This window comes from Halichondria panicea, chromosome 11, assembly GCF_963675165.1.
Source record: "Halichondria panicea chromosome 11, odHalPani1.1, whole genome shotgun sequence".
NCBI lineage: Eukaryota > Metazoa > Porifera > Demospongiae > Suberitida > Halichondriidae > Halichondria > Halichondria panicea.
The window spans coordinates 4,613,588-4,634,566 of record NC_087387.1 but is presented as its reverse complement, the minus strand read 5'-3'; the positions used below and the strand labels follow the sequence as shown (position 1 = coordinate 4,634,566).

At 42.1% G+C, this 20,979-nt stretch overlaps 2 protein-coding genes and 1 long non-coding RNA gene across 4 annotated transcripts; 1 reads left to right on the top strand and 2 right to left on the bottom strand.

Moving 5' to 3' along the window:
* The first annotated feature begins 1,204 nt into the window (after positions 1-1,204).
* Positions 1,205-2,167, top strand: LOC135344548 (uncharacterized). The gene is made up of 3 exons (XR_010397470.1): positions 1,205-1,403; positions 1,509-1,563; positions 1,643-2,167. It is a non-coding gene; the product is annotated as an uncharacterized LOC135344548 (long non-coding RNA).
* Positions 2,168-3,844: 1,677 nt separating this feature from the next.
* On the bottom strand, positions 3,845-13,286 carry LOC135343846 (uncharacterized). Its single transcript, XM_064540866.1, has 15 exons — positions 12,891-13,286; positions 12,347-12,503; positions 11,621-11,700; positions 11,092-11,250; positions 10,582-10,689; positions 10,215-10,282; positions 9,361-9,441; positions 8,991-9,099; positions 8,711-8,751; positions 8,303-8,348; positions 8,072-8,218; positions 7,543-7,787; positions 7,182-7,280; positions 5,100-6,530; positions 3,845-4,129 (listed from the first exon to the last, which is right to left on the bottom strand). Exons 1-15 carry the CDS (start codon positions 13,041-13,043, stop codon positions 4,057-4,059), a joined length of 2,997 nt encoding a protein of 998 aa, XP_064396936.1. The 5' UTR covers positions 13,044-13,286; the 3' UTR covers positions 3,845-4,056.
* A 99-nt stretch (positions 13,287-13,385) lies between these two features.
* On the bottom strand, positions 13,386-20,971 carry LOC135343845 (mucin-2-like). Of its 2 annotated transcripts, XM_064540865.1 has the most exons (8): positions 20,819-20,971; positions 20,344-20,452; positions 18,080-19,805; positions 15,668-18,018; positions 15,058-15,132; positions 14,994-15,027; positions 14,369-14,473; positions 13,386-13,703 (listed from the first exon to the last, which is right to left on the bottom strand). In XM_064540865.1, exons 2-8 carry the CDS (start codon positions 20,424-20,426, stop codon positions 13,536-13,538), a joined length of 4,542 nt encoding a protein of 1,513 aa, XP_064396935.1. In that variant the 5' UTR covers positions 20,427-20,452; positions 20,819-20,971; the 3' UTR covers positions 13,386-13,535. The 2 variants fall into 2 exon arrangements, with proteins under 2 accessions (XP_064396935.1, XP_064396934.1); XM_064540864.1 differs by having other exon boundaries at positions 14,994-15,132.
* Between the last annotated feature and the right edge of the window lie 8 nt (positions 20,972-20,979).

Here is a 20,979-nt window from a genome sequence, read left to right as displayed (position 1 = left end):
AACTTGAGCAGAGTATATAGTAGAGATCCAGAAAAAGGGGGGGCATTTGCCCCCTTTGCCACCCCCTGGCTACGCCACTGCAGCACATGCACATGCAATTTCTCACGTTATCCATGCACCTGCTGTTAAGCTTATACATCACCCAGCTTAAAGTCAACTCAACACAGCTGCATGTCTGTTTCAATTTCCCTCTGAACTCATATGCACTGCTTGTTTTGTTGACACAACCTGCTTCTTCACATTCTTCCACTGCTCTGGCAGCTCCTAGAAGGAAAATTATATGGGTATATATATGTATGCAGTGGCGTATCCATGCAGCTGTATATGCATGGGATCAGCACCCCCCTAAGCTAAAAATGTTGTTATAGCCTCATTCCCAGGCCAATTTTTCGTTAGCCAAATTATTCCTCAGTGCATGTAAGCCATGCACAAGCACAACATACACCACTTCTCAATGGTGTCACATGCACACAAGACTTAAATAACATAATTATAACTCTTTTCAGCATGAAGGAACTGTCAAATCAGTGCTAATCACCCCAATTTGTCAAATCAGAAGCTTTCGTGTATATATATCTAAAACATCTTCCTATATAAGAATTCACTGTCAATTGAGCAAGTACAAACAAAATTATCCTCTAGTTACAACATGAAGGAACTGTCCAATCAATGCAAATTTCCTCTTAAGTAAAATCAGAACTTCAACTTCACATTCCACCGTACTAAACGTGAACTGTACATCTGATGAATTGAAATACAAATATTCTGTAGCCATTGAAAACCCAAGCCTATATAAAAAAGGATGGTGTGGATGGACATAAAGGCTCTTATCAGTATGCTCTTATCAGTAACGTATACACACTTAATTAATATCAACTACAAGCAGTAACTGTTGTGACATCCATTGATATGCAGAACTATGGTATACATGTATAGTGAACGTGCATGATCATAAGCCGAAACATTTTAAGAATTTACGAGTTCTCTTACTTGTAGGTATTGTCTAATTCAGCATAATTAGCTTACACCACTACTTGAGGGAACTGTCGAATTAGCTAAGCTGCTTTGAATGCCACTGCTAGACAGTAACAGTCACAAGGAGCATCAGCTGAGGCCGATCTGTCATGGAGTCAGTGTGTGCACAAAAGAGGAAGTGGGTGGGTTAGGTGCAACGTCTGACTGACTATAAATAAAGTGTAAAAAAGCTCCAGTTGTTCGAAAAGAGTGACTGACAGTATCAACACAACACAGACACCACTCTCTTGATAATTATTTCCTGGTGAGCCATGAAGACAATCATCCTAACTCTTGTGATGGTGATGATGCTCGGACTCAGCATCAAAGCTGCAGCAATTGATGAAGTGTTAGCACACCTACAAGCCAATCAGGTGGACTTGTCCGAAGTAAGAGCATATAATTATGCAGCATTTAACTCATTATATGTATATATACTTGAAGTGTGCATGCAGCTAGCACTGCCACATGTTGTATTTCAAGTTTTATTATAGATAGAGGAGGGTAAAGTGGTACAAGAAGAGGAAGAAGTGGAAAAGCAGGGAGCTGGTAAGTACATACATTATATAAGCAGTATCTGATTCAGTTAATCTCGAAACTCCTATAATAATTATGTTATTTTATATAGGAATCAAGATTCTTTATGCCTACTATGGTCTCTCCTGTGCAAGGGGTTCACTCCGAAAAAATGTTCAAGTTAGAAGCACTGCATATGCCAAAAGCAAATGCGAGGGAAAGCAGTCTTGCAGGGCACTGGTGCATACTCGATTCCTTACTGATCCCTACAGAGGATGTGCAAAAGATTTCATTGTTGTTGCAAGTTGCAAGAATGGCGCAGAGATAATTTCCAGTCATGTTACCAGAGAAGCTCAAGGGAAATACTTTAGCCTGAAATGCAGCGGTAGTACTGGTGGTGGTGGCTGCTAACTGCATTGAACGATGTGTATAACTTAATTAGATTGCATGAATAGTTGCATGTATAGATAATTTGCTTGCATATATAATTATTAGCTTAGTTATATATACAGACTGTGGGCACATTTTAGTGCATTGTAAGACTGAGTGATTCATTGAAGACAACTTAGGATTTTGTAATCAATAATCTGTATAATTGTATGGGCTATTATGTTATGAGACATCAACATTTTTTGGACCCCCTTGTATATTCTTAAGGAATCAAACTACATGTAGCTAGGCTTTGCATGAAAGCAAAAAATGTCAAGTGAGCTTGAAGCGCTTTGTTTGCAGCTAAAGCTAGCTTTTAGTGATTGGATATGAGACAGGGAAGGTATTACGAGACACCATTGCAATTCATTCAATTAACACGGGTAATTGGCTACGTCTGGCATATCTTAGACTTTGTAACAAAAACAGTTACTATTGCATGTGGTAACAGATACCAGTGATATGAATTATTTCACACCCACTTAAGTATAATGGTCAATTAAAGTGTTTTAATTTAATTCTAATTGTGGTATCTCTGTCAATACAAGCAATGTCAAGCATAATAATTATATACAACTCCAAAAAAAATAGTAGACTAGTAGTGCTATTACTATAGTTAATTCCAAAAAGGACAGCTGAAGAACTCCTTTTTAAAAAAGCTCTCTCATGAGTATGGGTATAAGAGAATTTATAATTAGCAGAAAGGTGGCAAGTGGTGTGACTGTCTGACCTCCTCAGCTGATAATAATTTTGCCTTACCAACTGACCATCAACCCAGCAAGCGCTATATATAGAAACTGGTATAACCGTATAATCACACAGCTTCATTTATTCGCATTTCTGTAACTGTAAAAAAATTATACTTGTACTTTATACCTTCAAGCTTATAATTCCCTGGGAAACTATGAGATTATATGGCTCATAATTCCCTGCTAAACACACATGTGAGAAACTACTAAATCTACTTTGCCTGGCCCACCGTCTTCAGTGCTCTAGTGCATAACGACAAGAATGGCCTTAAAAATTAAGGTAAATCTATTCAAGTCAACAAAACTGCACTTAGAGTCATGTTAATTACCGTAATTATAGCGGGATGTTTTCGTGAGATGCAAAATTTCAAGGGCAGAGCAGTTAACGTGAAAATGAAATTGGGATAAACTCCCACGTACTGGTATTTAACATGCAAAGCTATTGGTGGTGTGGTTTCCTGGCATGAAACGCAAATATTAGAATCCACAAAATGTTCTACTGTCTACAATTACGTCAGTACTGGTGCATAGTCAATTCCTTACTGATCCCTACGGAGGATGTGGGAAAGATTTCATCGTTGTTGCAAGTTGTAACAATGGCGCATGCAGTAGATAATTTCCAGTCATGTTCCCAAAGAAGCTCATGTGCAGGGGCAATACTTCAGCCTGGAATGCAGTGGCTGCTGAATGCATTAAACGATGTGTATAATGAATTAGTCAGTCATATATAGTTCAGTTTGATTTACATGACATTGTATAGATGTATTTGTTAGTTAAGTAGACTGTGAGCGTATAATATTGCATTGTAAGGCTGATTCCACTGGACAACTGAATGTAATGAAAATTAAAGATTGATCTCTGCATGCATATACATAAAATGATATACATGCATGTACTGCAACTCAGATCAATCCATAAAATGTTATCATGCACATCACTCACCAGCAGATATATCTATAGAGCTCATGCAGTCATCAAGTATAAGCTGCATACATACATACATCACTTTTAATTATAACGATATTTACCCACTCCTTAATTAATCTATAATCCTGACGACCATATCCATATATAATTATGTTGATGCTACTTTGTATCAAGTGTGCAAACAAGTCATATCATACTTTCACAGTGAGCACATGTATTGAAAATTACAAAGAATATAGCAATCAAACGACACACGCCAGAAAGAACACAAACACACACAAATACGGGCACACACACACACACTGTGTATATAGAGATGCTATGTGAAATAATAGACAAACCACCATGAATTAATAGAGTGAGGAGGTAAAGTATGAAAATTCAGAGAATCGATAGAATAGTGACTAAAATTGTTTAGTGGTTAAGTCACTTCTGAAGAGTTACTGAGTTGCACTAAAGAGTTGGCAGTTTCTATCAGGCTGTTGTGGTTCATCCTGCATGGGGGACAGACAGACAATGATCGACTGCATAATACATACATGTACATGCAGGGTTTCATCTAGTGGGGGGGGGGCAGGGGTGAACCTACCCCTGCCCCCCAAATATTTGTAAAATAATGACATCATCACATTATTACTGTCTGTGATGTGCAATATGTAACTAGATCTACTGTGATGCACTAGCATGTAATAGGGGGTGTGGTCAACACATGTGAGAGTGACCAAAAATGTTGCGGCGTGCGCAAACTTCCCCCCCCAACTTTTAATCCTAGATGAAACCCTGATGTATGTAGCATAAAAACAATTATAATAGTAAAATGCACAAGCTTGCTATGACTACAAAAACACAACAATCAGATATACATGTACACTATTACCAAGCGAAATGAAAGCATCGCGAGTGCTGATGCCTCGGTGGGTGTGTCACAAAGCTACGTAACATAAAGCTATTAGTCTAATACGATAGTTATCAATTTTGTGGACCGTGAGAGTGGACCGTGGATGTTGTTAAAAAGATACCAAAAGTCCAAAGTCTGAAAGTAATGGCTGCTGCATCAGTAGAGCCTTTCAGCTCTCTTCTCACTCTTGCAGCTATACATGTACATGTACCTTGTACCAACAGCTAGCGTTTTAGTGCAGAGCTAACTACTAAGTAGAGTAGCAACACTCCATGGACAAGTTTCGCTATGCACTGTTCTGAAAAAGCTGCAACGGCATTTCAAATACGCAAGACTAGGCTAACTCGAGAACGAAACTGTAATCCACAAATTGAAATTGTTACAAGCCTATAGAAACTCTTACTTTCACTTCATTGAGACAGACAGACAGATACACACTGCCGTATACCTCGCTTGCGCATGCGCACACTGAGGCATAGCAAATGACACTTTTACAGTACATGTAGTAGTCACGTGCATGTACTGTACTAGCTCTGATATGTGCACAGGTAAGCCAACATACTCACCCTGCCAGTGCCTGCTTGAGTCCCCTCTCAGCACTCTCAGAGATCCTCCTCGTGGCCGTGTGAAATATCTCCTGATAGTTGGTACCATTTGTCCCAGGAGTAGAGCCTCGCCGTGCTACTGCTGACCCAACGGAGGAGAGAGCTTGCCCCACGTGTTTGTTAGCTGTAACTGCCAAACTTGTAGCTAATGAAACCGAAGAATTGCTAGTAGAGGCTCTTCTGTCACTCAGTCCAGTACTAGACGCTGGAGTCTTGCTGATTAGGGATGATTGAAGCTCAGCTAATTTTGCCGCATTCACAACATTTGCAACACTAGTGTTACTACTCGAGGCTATCAGTTCAGTTGCAGCACTAACGACATTCTGTGGTACAATGACAGGCTCTTTCTTCTTGGTGGTAGAAGGCTGGAACAAACCAAGCTGTGTTGTAATGAGAGTCGCAGTACTAAGTGAGGCTACTAAAGTTCTCGGTTTTTTCCTAAGGCCTCCTTTCAATCGAGGTTTCTTAACAGCTACATCAAAGTTTTTAACATAATCAGCGGGTTTGCTAATGTTGCCAGCAGCCTGTGTTTTCTTGTGTGTCTTAACAGGAGCCGTAGTAGTGTCTTGTTGTTTAGAGTCTGTTTGTGGAGGGGTAGTGGTGGGCGGGGAAGGTTTGCTTTCAGACTTATCGGAAACTTTCTCATCCGTTTTTTTCATAATTTCCACAACTTTGTTGGCCTCTTTAGCAACTTCAGGCTTGCTTTGCGATGGTTCTGCAGTCGAATTAGTAGATGCATTACCATCCTTAGAGGAAGGTGCTCCTTCTGGTTTTGTAATAGCAGTTTTTGAAGCATCCTTTGGCACGTTTTCACTAGAAGAGGACAATCTCTGAGATTTTTCCAACTGGTGTTTGGGCCGAGGTAGAGGGACATTTGAGAGCACTATAGTTTTACTGTCGGCCACAGACAACGAAGATCTACTCAGTTCTTTCGTTTGTTCGTTTTCAGTCGATAGCTGTCGAGTTCGATCGTTTCCAGTGTCATTTGCCGACGTCCCGTTAGCGTAATTACCAGGGGCAGAGGGGGAATGAAGGGGAGAATTGGAACTGTGTTCACTAGTAGTTCTGTGTCTAGGGTCGGTTGGTTGACCTTTGACCAGGCCCCAGGGCGAATCAGAGGCCAACAATGAGCCTTGATAGTCGACATCAACATGAGGGGTGAGTGACTTTAGAAAAAACTGAGAAGTCGGAAGAGAAGAAAACGTTTTGGCATCTTCTCGGAACTCTGTGGTTAGGGGAATCCCCCTGTAGGCCAGACTGATCCCAGAGAAAGGAGTAAGAGAGGGTGGTTTAGTGGAGGTGTTGTCGGTTGTTCCAGGCAGTTCGATCAGCGGGAGATGGGTGAACTCAAAGGTTGAGGAAGGGGAGGGTGTCTGAGGGTAGAAGTGGGCACTGTGCGTGTGTGTGTGTGTGGGTGTGCGTGTGTGTGTGTGGGTGTGTGGGTGTGTGTGTGTGAGTATTGAAACACTTTATATTGTGGTACCAAGGGCGTGCAGAGAAGAGGGCACACGCAATTATCTACTGTTACTTGAGAGCAAACACAGAAGTGGGTGGCACAACAGTAATCTAAAAATAGATGTCTATTAATAGCTTAGTACATACACTGTAGTAGCAGTCTAGCAGATAGCTAGCTATACATGTACAGTGTGCATAGCGTGCTAGCTAGCGGTTGGTTTTTTACTTGCACGTGAAACTGATTAAGTGTGTACAAAACTGTACAGTGTTGATGGTTTTGCCAATAGAATAGCCGGGCTAATTTGCAGTACTTCAAGTACATGTACATTAACTGTACCTACATAATTATATTGTGGAGTACATGTGCACTTTTTATACTGAAAATATGTAAGAAAAAGTAAAAGAGAAGTATGGAGACTTTGGGGGCCATATTATTGGCTGTATTATAGAGTGACCTGAATGACCACAACAGACAGACAGGTTCACTGCACTGACTACCTACATGCACATGCACATGTATTAGTACAAGATGAGCTAAGCATAGGCTACAGTAATGTCTACAGTGTAGTACACTACATGTACACGTACCTTGTGTCCATACTCTCAGAGGCTTCTCCCTTGGTGGGTGTGGCAGGGGGTGTGGCAGAGGGGAGGAGCTCAGTCCGTGTGAGACGATCCCATAGTACACTACACATGGCGGGAACAGTACATATCATTAACGTTTTAGACCAGCTCCATGATGATACATGTAAGTGTATTTTTTACACTACAAGGTATACGAGAGTCGAGAGAGCTTACAGTTTTAGTTCGGAGAAATTCGCCCTTTAGGGATTAACAAAAACTTGGTCTTAGTTCAGAAAGGATTCACCATAACCAACAACTACTAAGGAACAATACATTCACAATGCAATAAACATGTACTGTACATACATATCAGACCAGTACTCACCGCCCTCCTCGTCCCAGCCTCCGCCTAGTCAGCCCAACCCCTCCACTGCTCAGACTGGCTCTGCTGAATCGATACCTTCTCCTAGGCCCAGTTGCCCCCCTGGCTCTCTCCCTGCTGGCGGCGTGGGACATGGCGTAAGGGGCATAGTCCATTATCATGAGGTCGCTGTCATCAGGCTCGTTACTGGAGGGATGGTCAGGGGCATCCTCGTTTGTCCATGGCCATACACTGAGGGGATCGCGAGACTGTGTGTGTGGGGAGTAATACAGGTACACAAATAAAAACTACATAGAGCATACAAACATGGACAACCCTAGTCTCCACGAAGCCACCTCATACATGTAATTACATGCACCATGCTGGTCTGCCCAGGAACGATACGTATACCTACATGTACATCTACATTGTACAATAAGAATGTACGATCTTGATTACGATCTACAATGTACATGTATGGCCAAGTGCTCAGTAAAAAACACATCACACAATAAAAGTACTGTAAGCATCGGATATTTCTATCTCCACTCACTGAATGATATCTGACGTGCGGTTTCCTCTTGAACGAGAACAGTCCCTCGTACTCCTCGTCTTCAAGTCTGTCTGACGAGAGATCATGGGTGGAGTCTCGGTGGACCTTGTCTGGAGTGGAGGGTGTGAGGGGTGCCTCTGAGTGGACCTGTGAGGGTGGTGGTGTGGGTGTTAGTGAGGGCTACGTCCATAGTACTGGTATTGTAAACATAATTATGCGATCATTGCCTACCTCAGTATAAAAGTAGTTGCTTCTTCTCTTCTTCCTTTTCCTGCCACTGTAAGCACAGAAACACAGAAACGTCACGGTGACAGTGTTGATGACAACAAAGCAATGTACATTTACTGTAGAACTGGTCAGGCTCAAGTACAAAATTGTCAGCAAGTTTGAGTGAACTTAGACTATGAACTTCAACATCCAGGCAGTGCTGACTCAGCAGGTAAATGTACGTACACTAACAGAGGTGGCTTAGGTTGAAACATACATGTACTGTGCGCTATTTTTATCATCCAAACACATGCTATGGGGAGACTTTGGGGTGGCTGTATTCTAGAGGGTGACCACAATAGACAGGTTTCACCACAGTGTAAATACACGCACTGTAGTAGATACATGTACATGTGTGTAACTGTCACTCACGCTCCCATGTGATGGACTTCATAGTCCCCACTAGCCTCCAACTGTAGACACAGGATCATAACCACAGTTCAACACATAGCACAGGGTTGCAGCATGTACATGTACACAGTGAAATACAGTACGAATGCTAGGTTTGGGCCAGCAACAGATCCAGCTATCAATAAGGCACTACTGAACGTTCATTCTTTTTTTGCCCAATCCAAAATCAAGTTACATTACTGGTAGCCCACATTTAGTGGCACATATCAATCAATCAGTACAGTAGGTGTACATGTCGTACCTTGAGCCTTGCTCTGTTGTCCCAGTCAGAGTTACGTCGACCCAGACCGGACTTGGTGGAGGCTTGCAATGATGAGAGGATGTTACCACTCCAATCTTGAAGCTGATACCTGTACAGTACATGGAGGTACAAGATAAACAAGAAGTCAGAGTTGTTGTTTAGGGTATATACAATTACATGTATAATTATAATGTACATAATTTTTATACAGGATACTGTTCGAGGGGAAATTCCCCAAACATACACGTAGGGAAGCCCCCTATTGCACACACAGTACATGTACATTAATTGATACAGTACATGTACATTGTACGATTGGGCATGCCCAGAACTTGATTTACAGCATAGGCTCACCAAGTTTGAGACATACCTTTTTTTGAAGGCGTTCATTTGCATTTTGGCGAGCTCTTGTTTCTTCTGTTCCCTGTCTCTCACCCACTCAAACAGTGACCTACACAACATTAACAATAGAGTACCAGTGTATTACAAGTACACATGTAGTACACTAGCCTCGATTCCAGGCCGCTCTTCCTCGAAGAGAGGGCCTGGTATCGACTGCTTGCACATGCGCTAACCATTAGCCAGATACCGGCTAACGCAGGATAACAACGTGTATGCTCAGTAAAACAAAGACGTCACAACGAACGGAAGTGGATTGAAGGAAGTAGATAGAAAGTTCGATTGAAGGTTTCTAGCCCATCTCTGAGAAAGAGCTGATAGCTACCCGTAGCCTGCTATGCTAACAAAAGACCCACAGCCTGCAATAGTGTGGATGACAATCGTCTGAAGGGAGTGAAAGCTGACAATAGCCTAATGGACAGGCCACGCCCATCTAATACTAACTTTGGTGAAAGTCTACTATACTACTGCTACTGGCTCTATCAGAAAGAAAATAGCTGTACATAGCTGTACAACAAAACTACAGCTTTGTCTCTAGCTAGCTAGCTGGCTAAATAGCTCTGTGTATGACTTTCAATACTTTGTCAGAATATTTTCGCGATAAATTCAGTATTATAGGACATTTTACGGGAACAAATATCCAATAATGTTGCACATGCGCAAGCAGTCAGTAGCAGGCCTTCTCTTCAGGGGAGGCTAGTGAAGGAGGCTAGTAGTACACATGTAATGCATACCACAGATAATGATAAAGCAGTACAGACCATGAAAGCTCGAGTTACAACAGGTGCTTTAGTTGTATATGGTACAAAATGTATATCGACTTACACAGCCTTTTCAAGATCTCTCTTCAATTTCAACATCTGCATGTAGGCTGTCTCATCATTCTTACGATTCTAGAAGGAAAGATATGCCTTGTAATAACAATCACCTTCAGAATGCAACTCAAAATTCAACAGGTATTTATCAATAAAAATGTACACTGAAATAATAATAAGAATGTGGTCACCCTTGGGCAGACCAGCAGTGGCTGTAATAAAGAGGGTGGCGTTAACAGGTCCAAATGCATGCTTCGGAGAGACTCTGGAGCCCATTAACCTGGCTGTATTATGAGGATGACCTGCTTATAGGGTGACCACAATAGACTGGCAGGTTTCACTGTACTAGTATACACGTATCACATGCAGTCACTAACCTTCCTGGTCTGCATCTTCTCTGTTCTCTTCCTGAAAGCGAGGTATGGGTTGGAGCCTGACCCTCCATCACGACCCTCCTGCTTCACCACTGGCATCAGGGAACGACCCTGGAGAGAGACAGAGATGATGACCATGCAGTGACTAATAATAGTGGTTGTGACAGACAATATACGTACACTGTACACGAAACATCATAAACAGATCAAGCCATTAGAAAGAGGAATTCAGGCAATACTAGCCAAAGTCATAAAGCACACACAGATACTATATGTACATGTACATGTGTGTGAATAATAATTATAGTGCATAGCTTATCAACAATGCATACACATAATTAAATTATACCTAATTGTAGTACATGTACCTACATGTATTGTAGCATATCAATGCAGTGTACCCATGAACTGCCTACTAGTCCTCAAATGCTACCTACACAGTGTACACTTGTCAAGAATTGAACTGCCTACATGTATCTCTATACCACTGCTACCACCGGACCCCTCACCCACCAGTCTGAGTCTCTTGGCTAGCCAGTAGTCATACACGGCTAACACGAGGTTCTCATCGTCCCTGAGCAGACCCTGGGCCTCCCTCTCTGAGAGGACCGTGTTCCCACTGCCCTTCTCCAGACGGTCCATCATACGCTCAAAGTGGGTGGGAGAGAGAGGCTACAAAGAGAGAAAGAGAGAGAGAGTTTAAGCAAGCTTCTAGGGGAGGCAGATACCACAATACACAACTGACATTACTTTACTACACATAAACAATGCACATGCATTCACATGTACATCAATTATGCAGTGTGCCTATACTCACAGAGTCACAGTCCAATGAATAGTACATAATTATGTAAAATCATGCACATGAAACATACATGTAAAATGTACAGGGATTTGTATAATTATAATTATGTACATTATACACACACAGTCCCGCTATAATGTACAAGGCACGCACACACACTCACACGCACATAGCTCTGCTATTATTATACATACATGTATAGTGTACACACACACACACAGAGTTCCAGTGACTCACTCTCTCGTTGCTCTGAGCGTTGAGCCACTCCTCATCCTCTGAGTCAAGGTCATAGTCCGGGACCTCCTCCAGTCCGAGCCCTGGGGGTGGATGAGTGGGTGGGTTGAATACACAGAGCAGCACATGAACACAAACACCATACTGATACGAAAACTAATTGTGGGGATAGCTCTCACCAAAAGCAAACAACAGTCTTTCCACCACACCGCTGCTATAGCAACACTACATGTATGTGTGTCTGAATTAGATCAATTACACAGTGTATACACATTTCTACTTGATCTAGTTAGGCTGCACACACAATGCATGGTGAAGGGAAACCCGCATACATGTACAATTATATACATGTAATTACTACATGTGCCCACCCAGTAATTGCCTTGACAATATTCACTAAGCCATGACATCGAGAAAATCATAGCATATAAAGGTGATTCATCTTTAGAGAGGAGAATGTTCAAGTAGATCTCTGCAACCACCAATGTCACCCCCACCCATTACTTGCAATAACTGTGGCTACAGGCAAGGGGTGCTACCAACCACGAGGGGAGAGATAAAGACCATTTGTACAGCTTGGTACCAACTACATATCACGTGTACGTGTACATGTATACTAGTACAGTCATGTATGTGCAAAGTAAAGCTGGAAATATAGGACTTTGATTCAAATAACATAACACTACGAATAGATACTGTTACTGCAATAAATTAAACAGTGTATCTTACCTGGCACTCTGACATACTGATGCGCCCTGTTGATTTGTTGGTTGATCGTATCATAGTGCTTCACAGGGATGGTCGCCTCAGGGATGGGAATGTATACATGCTTCTTTTTCACACTGTTAGTTTGCTTAGCCTGTATCACATCCTGCAAGTGGCGCTCCTGGGGAGGATACAAAGATATGCATGAAGAACTTGTCTGAGTTACTATAAATACACTACGTGCATGTATGCCTTCATAAAAACCGATAAAGCGATCTGTTTCATGCAAAAGTAAAGCATTGTTGCAAAGCTGCATGTATGAATAACATTAAGTTAAATGACCACACCTCCCACATCAGAAAGAATAGAACCTTCTTGCAAATTTACTCTCTCCTCATGGACAAAACAAGCCTAAAGCTGCAGCTAGAGCACAAGCACGATTATACCTTCCTACTTGAAGCTTTCTAGGCTACTAGAGACTCTATAGACTTTAAAAAAATGTGTTTAGTGTCAAATGTTTCGTCCGCCATTTTAAAAATGGCGGACGCTCAAAGGTACATTCACTCACCGACTCTTCTTCTTTCTCCATCCCGGTGGGCATCTGAGGCACCGTCCGGTTGATGGTGCTGAAGTCTGATAAATCCGGTAGATCATCGGCATGGTAGATAGGTAGAGGCTTGGTAGCATCCAGGGCCCTCGCTCGAAAAGATAGCTTGCTCATCGCGAAGAGGTGGGACCGACAGAGACTAACACAACACCAAAAACCCCCTTGGAATAGCCTTTGCTAGGCAATATACACTCTTCAAGGTACATAAATAGATAGCGTAGTCATTACTGAACACAACGATACTATTTACAAGCCATAGACTCCATCCATGGCCGTACACGAAGCTTTCTTGGAAGGTCACTGTCTTCTTTATTGGCCGTTAGATCCTGTCGCCATTTGCAACACCCTCTGGTGTGTACTGCTCTGTAAGCCGGAAGTATAGTACATATTGAAATTAATTTACGGACTTATCACATCCGTTCATCTCCGTAAACTTTATCATGAGCAATTAATTGCTGCACACAAACCACGTACACTATTAGCTTATAATATAAAGTATACATGTTGCATAGCCACATAAAATAACCTGCTACAAAGGATAAATAAAGACACAGGGAACAGACAACGTTTGCATCTGAAAAAAAACGAACATCAGGCAGCTTCAATTTATTTGGCTTGTAAAGCCTTTCGAGCCAGACTTATTGCTTTTTCCAATTTTTTCTTTTTCTTGTTCTTGAATGCCCCTCTGGTTTTGACACCCTCTTCCAGAGGCCTCACATTAGCCACATCCACCATACTGACGGTGGACCCACTACCGAACCATTCTACCCATACCTGCATAGGAATAAACACAGGGCGAGCAATTTGAAAAACTTGCGAAAACTGAGAATTATTAATATTCTTGTGTAAATACATGAATGTAGCAAATTAGATTACTGCAATACCATTTATCACTAGCTGAAAATTTATCAAATTAATGACAATTGAAAGAAATTTTTCACTTCGCACACAAACGTACACCTTGCCTAAGCATAGTTACAGCAAAGACAAACCTGGGAAAAGGGCAATCTCTCGACAAAAGGGCAACATTAATCTTTTAGGAACCGATCTTATTTTATCAGTCAACAATGCAATTACAAGTAGATCAGGGTGTCATACAGGATTTTGAAGTAGAGGGGGAAATAAGAAAAGTAACCAGAACATTTTGCTAAAAAAAGGGTCAACTGTTATTTCAATACCCTGTTATAGTAGGACACTCAGTCATACAACTAGTACCTGAATGCAAAAAAAGGGGGGGGGGATTGGAGAGGTATCCCTCTTCCCCCCCCCTGTATGACACCCTGTAGATCACAACGTATCGATACATTACTATCCACCTACGTGTACATGTATACGTACAATAGGCTAGCTACAAATGTAGCAAGGTTACCTAGTGAAGGTAGTCAAGGCAAATGTTATTTACACAAAGTACTCAACATACATTGTACATACATACACACCATGTTCTCTGGTGGTGTTCCCATCCCTCGCCTCTTCTTGTGAGAAATTATCCGGCCAGGCCATCCGGGAAGCTGGGACGCTTTCGCCCATACAATGTCCCCCACCTGTGTGTGTGCGCGTGTGTGTGTGTGAGGGGGTGGTAATTGAGAGGCGGCATAGATAAAAGAGAGAAAACTGTTTTTTTTATCTGTGAAAGTGAAAAGTAAAGGGTACAAAATTGAGAGACTGTGTTTGCCATGGTATGTGAATTATAATAAGAACTTTATACAATAAAAATTATTCATGATTATGACTGTACAATCCAATAAAAGGTAGCATACAGTACCGTATAGCGGGTAATTTTCGTGGAGTAAAAAATTTGTTCAACTCGAAAACGGTGGTTTTCGAGTAAAATTTTCGTTAAGTCTCGTTGCCTGCACTTATACGTTCCGGTAAGCCACGCCTACGTTAAAATTTCGTGGAGGTCAGCTTACCCACGAAAATAGAATATTTTATCCCACAAAAATTACCCGCTATACGGTATATTACTTAATAATATACTCAAGTTACTCTTTTAATTGCTTTAACCACATCAACATAACCACTGCTAATTAATGATCAGTGTATCCACACAAACGACCTCACCATTGTGGGTGTGTCGGGGGCGGTAGAGGGCTCCGTGGGTGTGTCGGGGGCGGTAGAGGGCTCCAGATCAGGTGCACTGGTGGTGGAGGAGTGAGGAGTAGACACTTTGACCTTCCTGGAGGGTCTGCTCTCAGTTAAACTGTGAGGAGTATACTTACATTAAGTTGCTCTCATTGTGATATTTTCATGCACGAGAGAACCAAAGTAATAACAATCACATAGTGTTTTTGAAACTGTAACATGATTATCATGATGAACATTAATTGATTTTGCTGCATGCCGGCAGAATCACACGGAAAGTCAAAGAGTGGGAAAATATCGATTGTGATTGCTGCTAAAAATGATGTCAAAAGTAATGGCTGCTGCATCAGTAGGGCCTTGCAGCTCTCTTATCACTCTTGCAGCTACCAGCGTTCTACAGTGCAGAGCTAACTACTAAGCAACACTCTATGACAAGTTTTGCTGCAGACTCTTCTGAAAAGGCTGCAATGGCATTCCAAGTAAGCAAACTAGGCATAACTCGAGAACAAAGCATTATTTTGCAAATCCACCAATTAAAATCCAGAAAACTTGACTAAAAACTCTTACTTGCACATACTGATCCTTGAGCAGCTATATTAGTCTACACACACACCCACGCACGCACGCACCCACCCACACCCACGCACACTCACTTCTTCCTCTTCCCTCTCTTAGGTGCATCGCACTTCTTCTCCTCGAACACACTGTCACCCACACTGCTCGTCTCACTGAAGGGGGACTTTAGTTCCATAGGAACTGACCTCCCTCGCTTACCCAGAACCTTGCTTAAGGAGAGAGCATGATTGGAGGCCGGGCGAGACTTGGAACGAGTCGGGTACAATTTGCGGAAATTTAAGTTTGACAACGAATCAAAACCTTCCTCAAAATCTAGCAGAAAAGGATCGTCTTTATGATCAACCATGGTTTTCTCAGTGTTTGTCTTTGTACCTGAGCCGTTGATTAAATCTGTGGTTTCAGGTGGTTCGTTTGTTTGTCCATTTTCGAGTTTCACGCTAGACTTTAATGAAGCAGAGGTAGAGTGTGAGACACCGAGTTCATTGTCAGTCACGAGCGGAGAAAACCCTAGAGCAGGTTTGCTGAAACTATCCGCACTTTTTAACTGAGCAGAGCGGGTAAGAACGGAAGAGCCTGATTGCTGGTCATCACCGAGAAACTGCTCCACTAAAAAGGTGCTAATCGATGGATTGGTAGGGGCTTGTGAGCCTTGGTCTTCAGACGGTATAGTGTCCATCGATGGATTGGTAGGAGCTTGTGAGTCTTGGTCTTCAGATGGTATGGTGTCCATCGATGGATTGGTAGGGGCTTGTGAGTCTTGGTCTTCAGACGGTACGTCCATCAATGGATTGTTTGAGTGTTGGTCTTCAGATAGTATAGTGTCCATTGATGGAGATTGTGAGTCTTGGTCTTCAGATGGTTTGTCCATCAATGGATTGTGTGAGTCTTGGTCTTCAGATGGTTTGTCCATCGATGGATTGGTAGTGGCTTGTGAGTCTTGGTCTTCGGATGGTGTGGTGTCCATCGATGGATTGGTAGGTACTTGTGAGTCTTGGTCTTCAGATGGTAAGTCCATCAATGGATTGTGTGAGTCTTGGTCTTCAGATGGTTTGTCCATCGATGGATTGGTAGTGGCTTGTGAGTCTTGGTCTTCGGATGGTATGGTGTCCATCAATGGATTAGTAAGGGATTGTGATTCTTGGTCTTCAGATGGTTTGTCCATCGATGGATTGGTAGTGGCTTGTGAGTCTTGGTCTTCAGACGGTATGGTGTCCATCGATGGATTGGTAGTGGCTTGGTCTTCGGATGGTATAGTGTCCATTGATGGAGATTGTGAGTCTTGGTCTTCAGATGGTTTGTCAATCGATGGATGGTGTGAGTCTTGGTCTTCAGATGGTTTGTCCATCGATGGATTGGTAGTGGCTTGGTCTTCGGATTGTATAGTGTCCATTGATGGAGATTGTGAGTCTTGGTCTTCAGATGGTTTGTCCATCGATGGATGGTGTGAGTCTTGGTCTTTAGATGGTTTGTCTATCGATGGATTGGTAGTGGCTTGGTCTTCGGATGGTATAGTGTCCATTGATGGAGATTGTGAGTCTTGGTTTTCAGATGGTTTGTCCATCAATGGATGGTGTGAGTCTTGGTCTTCAGATGGTTTGTCCATCGATGGATTGGTAGTGGCTTGGTCTTCGGATGGTATAGTGTCCATTGATGGAGATTGTGAGTCTTGGTCTTCAGATGGTTTGTCCATCAATGGATGGTATGAGTCTTGGTTTTCAGATGGTTTGTCCATCGATGGATTGGTAGTGGCTTGTGAGTCTTGGTCTTCGGATGGTATGGTGTCCATCAATGGATTAGTAAGGGATTGGTCTTCAGATGGCTGCAACGTTTCCCTGAACCCCTCAGATTGTGAGTCTATAGACTGATCAGAGATAATGACAGGATCGGTGGAGTGCTGTTTAGGTGACTGCATTTCATGGTTGTTGGAATTTGAGTTCGCGCAGGGCTGAATATTCGATAATGAAGAGTTGGTGTTCAATATTGTGTCCAGAGAAGGTGGTTCAAGATCGGGAATGGTTGCCTCAGATTTTGTATTTGTAGGGTTGACTTGTGAGGGCTTCAAGCTATCGAAACAGACGGCATTGGATTGTGGCATAATATCATCATGTCCAGAGAGCTCCGGAGAATTTGCTGAGTCAGCTTTGCACAAATTGTCTGTTATTGACTCCTCATCATCTGACTTTAGCATACCATTGTTCTGTATTGTAGTGTGTTCGGTTTCTTGAATTCTAACGTCATCGATGTCTTCTTGGCCGGCAATGCCACCAGGTGAAGATGGAGTACTTGCACCTGACTTCAGGGAATATAGTTTGTTTTCAGCGGACTCATTCTGAGAAGTGCCGTCATCATTATCACAAATACTGTGCTCAGTGCTTCTATTGAGATCTTGAACGTTTGAACTCAATTCAGCATGGAGCAACGTTGTGACCTGCATAGCAACGAAGATAAAAGTAATGACACATGTACAACTCAGTTTTGAGCATTTTTACCTTTTCGAGTGGGTCAGGGTCTGCTTCAATTTTTTGAGAGTTAGGCAAACAATTTTGATCTCCAATCCCAAGGCATGGTGAGTCAAGTGGGGATGTAGAAGAACGAACGGAACAGGCTTTACTTGCATTGTCGTTGGTAGGCATGGCAACTTGAGAAGTATCATCGGCTAATTCCATTGCATTTTGCATCAATTTGGAAAGTTCTTGAGAGGAAGGAAGTTTAAATGAAGAAGTTTCTTCAAGCAACGCTAGCATGTTTCCATCAAAAGTTTCAGACACTGTTTTCCCATTAAATAATTGCGTAATTCCATTTGTTTCAACTTCAGTTGTTAGCAGAGTTGGTGGTAAATGATTCCCTCCGCTCTCTACGGGAGCACCTCCCCCCAAGTCCATCGTCGTTATATCATCCATAGGATCTGGGAGAAGTTGGTCCATGAGGTATCCGAGTTCATCGTCACGGGGATCAGTGATGGTGGGAAAAGGTTGTTTGGATAGCAAGAAGTTCATATTTTCAACATGCTGTACGCTCATAGGAGAAGATGTATTTTCAGCAGATTGATTTTCATTGAGATTACTGTGGTTGATAGTTGCTTGGTTGCAGCTCTCTGAGAGTACAGTGGTAGTTGTTCCTTCGTCAATACACATCATAGTTTTTATATCAACATCAGAATCTTTACAGTCAGATTTAGTCGTTGCGGTCACATTTTTGGACTTCTGGAATGGATTTCTTACACGTATCTTTGTTCCCTTCGTGGAACTGGCATTATTTGGAACGTGTTTTTGGGTCTCAGATGAAATATTTGTATTAGTTTTTAATAACGCTATAATAGGAGAGAGAAGGGTTTCCTCAGGACTTGGTGTAACTTGGTTGCTGCCACTCTTGCTCGAGTTGCTGACTAATTTTTCTTTACTATTAGTAGAAGGTGCAGACGACTTCTCCGAGACACTGTTTGAGTTGTGCGTCAGTGGCAGTGGTTCTTCAATTAGCATAGGGTTTTGAATACTCTCTCTAGACAAACTCAGTTTGGCCTGCTTGAGGATCTCCTGTACATTGCAATACCCACTCTGGGACCTTGACCGTACAAAACCACCACCACTTGCAGAATTTGTAGGGGGTGATTTAAGCGCTAACTCCATCTGTTTGTTCGCTGACTTGCCGGGAATATCTGTACTGAGGGTGATATTTGTTTTTTTCAAAAGTGACATCAGTTTTTTCGTTTTTGATACTTCGTCCTCTTCAGATGATTGGCATGAATTTTTCAACTTCATTCTGCCTGAAGACCACCTTCGTTTCTTTTTATTCCCGTCAATTTTACTAGAGGAAGTGACTGTAAATGTTTTTGGTGCAAACTTCAACTTTTTACTGACTCTTACTTCAGGAAGGAGTGCAAAGGACATAGTTCGTTTCACACCGACAGATTTTTTAGGCGGAGTACTTGCACTTAACTCTGGAGAAACAGCATCAGTTTTAGCACCTGCTTTGTCAGGAGTAACTGCCTTTTGAGACTTCATTGAAAATTTACGAAACTTTGGCCGTCGATCTTTTTTGCAGTGCGAGTGTTCGGGCAGTACATTTTCGTCGTGGTCAGGTAGAGGTATTTTATCGGGGTCAAAGTCGAACAGTTTTTTCACGTCTACGGGACATCGAAGGCCACATTTGCAGGTACCCTCTGAGACTAGGTGAGTGATGACTTCCTCCAGAGAGGAGAGCTTGCGATTGTCAGGACTGCATGAGAAGAAACAAATCAGTTTATCTATGGTAAGACGTATGGTATTGTCTATGCATAGCAAGACAATTCAATGATGTCATTAGGGTAAATTAATTGCTACGAGGATTCAATGATGTGAGAATATTAAGTGATGTACATGTAGGTCATTTTGCAAGATAATGGGTCTTTTGACATTCACTGCAGTCGGTTACACACAAAAACAGTTGTGAGTGTACTTGGTATCAATGTGCTGCAATATGGTGTAGGAATGTACAGCAATGTTATTTAGGTGAGCGTAAATTAACAGCCTAAGAGCTGCAAAGCTCTGACACCTGAGTATTTAACTAAGGGAAGTTCAACAAAAGACATATGCAAAAATTAATTATTATTAAGACTAACATGATCAAGACAATCTGTGGTTCTATCAAGCAAAAGTGTTAAAACAATTAAAACAATCACAATATCAGCTAGCATATAAATATGGTTGAAGTATACATAACTACAACTACTTAAGGCAAAGCAGGTGGTGCAGACAATTATTGTGCAGCCTCACACCTGAGGTAGTAGATGATGGTCCCCTCCAGCTCCCTCTGCCAGCCCTGAGGCACCACCACCCACGAAGAGGAAGTCAACTCCATTAGTAGTATAGGAACGCTGCACCGATCTGCAAGTGGAGGAGTGACAAGTCATACAGCTAGCAATCAGTTGCAACAGGCACAGGGCAAGAGAATCAACCTCTGAACATATAGAGCAGCCGCCACACCAGTGCAGTATTAGTGTAGGTTTATAAGGTTTGTACTAGTTGAGACAAAACAAAAGTATATTTGCATCGGTTTAACATATGGGATATTAAAACAACTTACTGTACTATACAACTTAATGTTGATCATACCATAGATTGCATACTTAACTTGGCATTTAATAAACAGACATAGTTATTTTAAATTGAACAACAACAACTCTGGCATGCAAGACATGACAGATTCACAATCGTATAGAGAGAGCTCTACAGCAGCCCATGGACACTTACATTAAGTTCAGCTAACTCTGCAGTGCAGAGCCCATTTCAATACAGAGAGCTAGCTTGCTAGAGATCAGTACTGTTGCCATCCATATCCTCCTCTTTGTTCTTCTGATCTGTCACATGGCTAGCCTCGATTCCAGACCGCGACCAGAGTCGAGGCTATCACA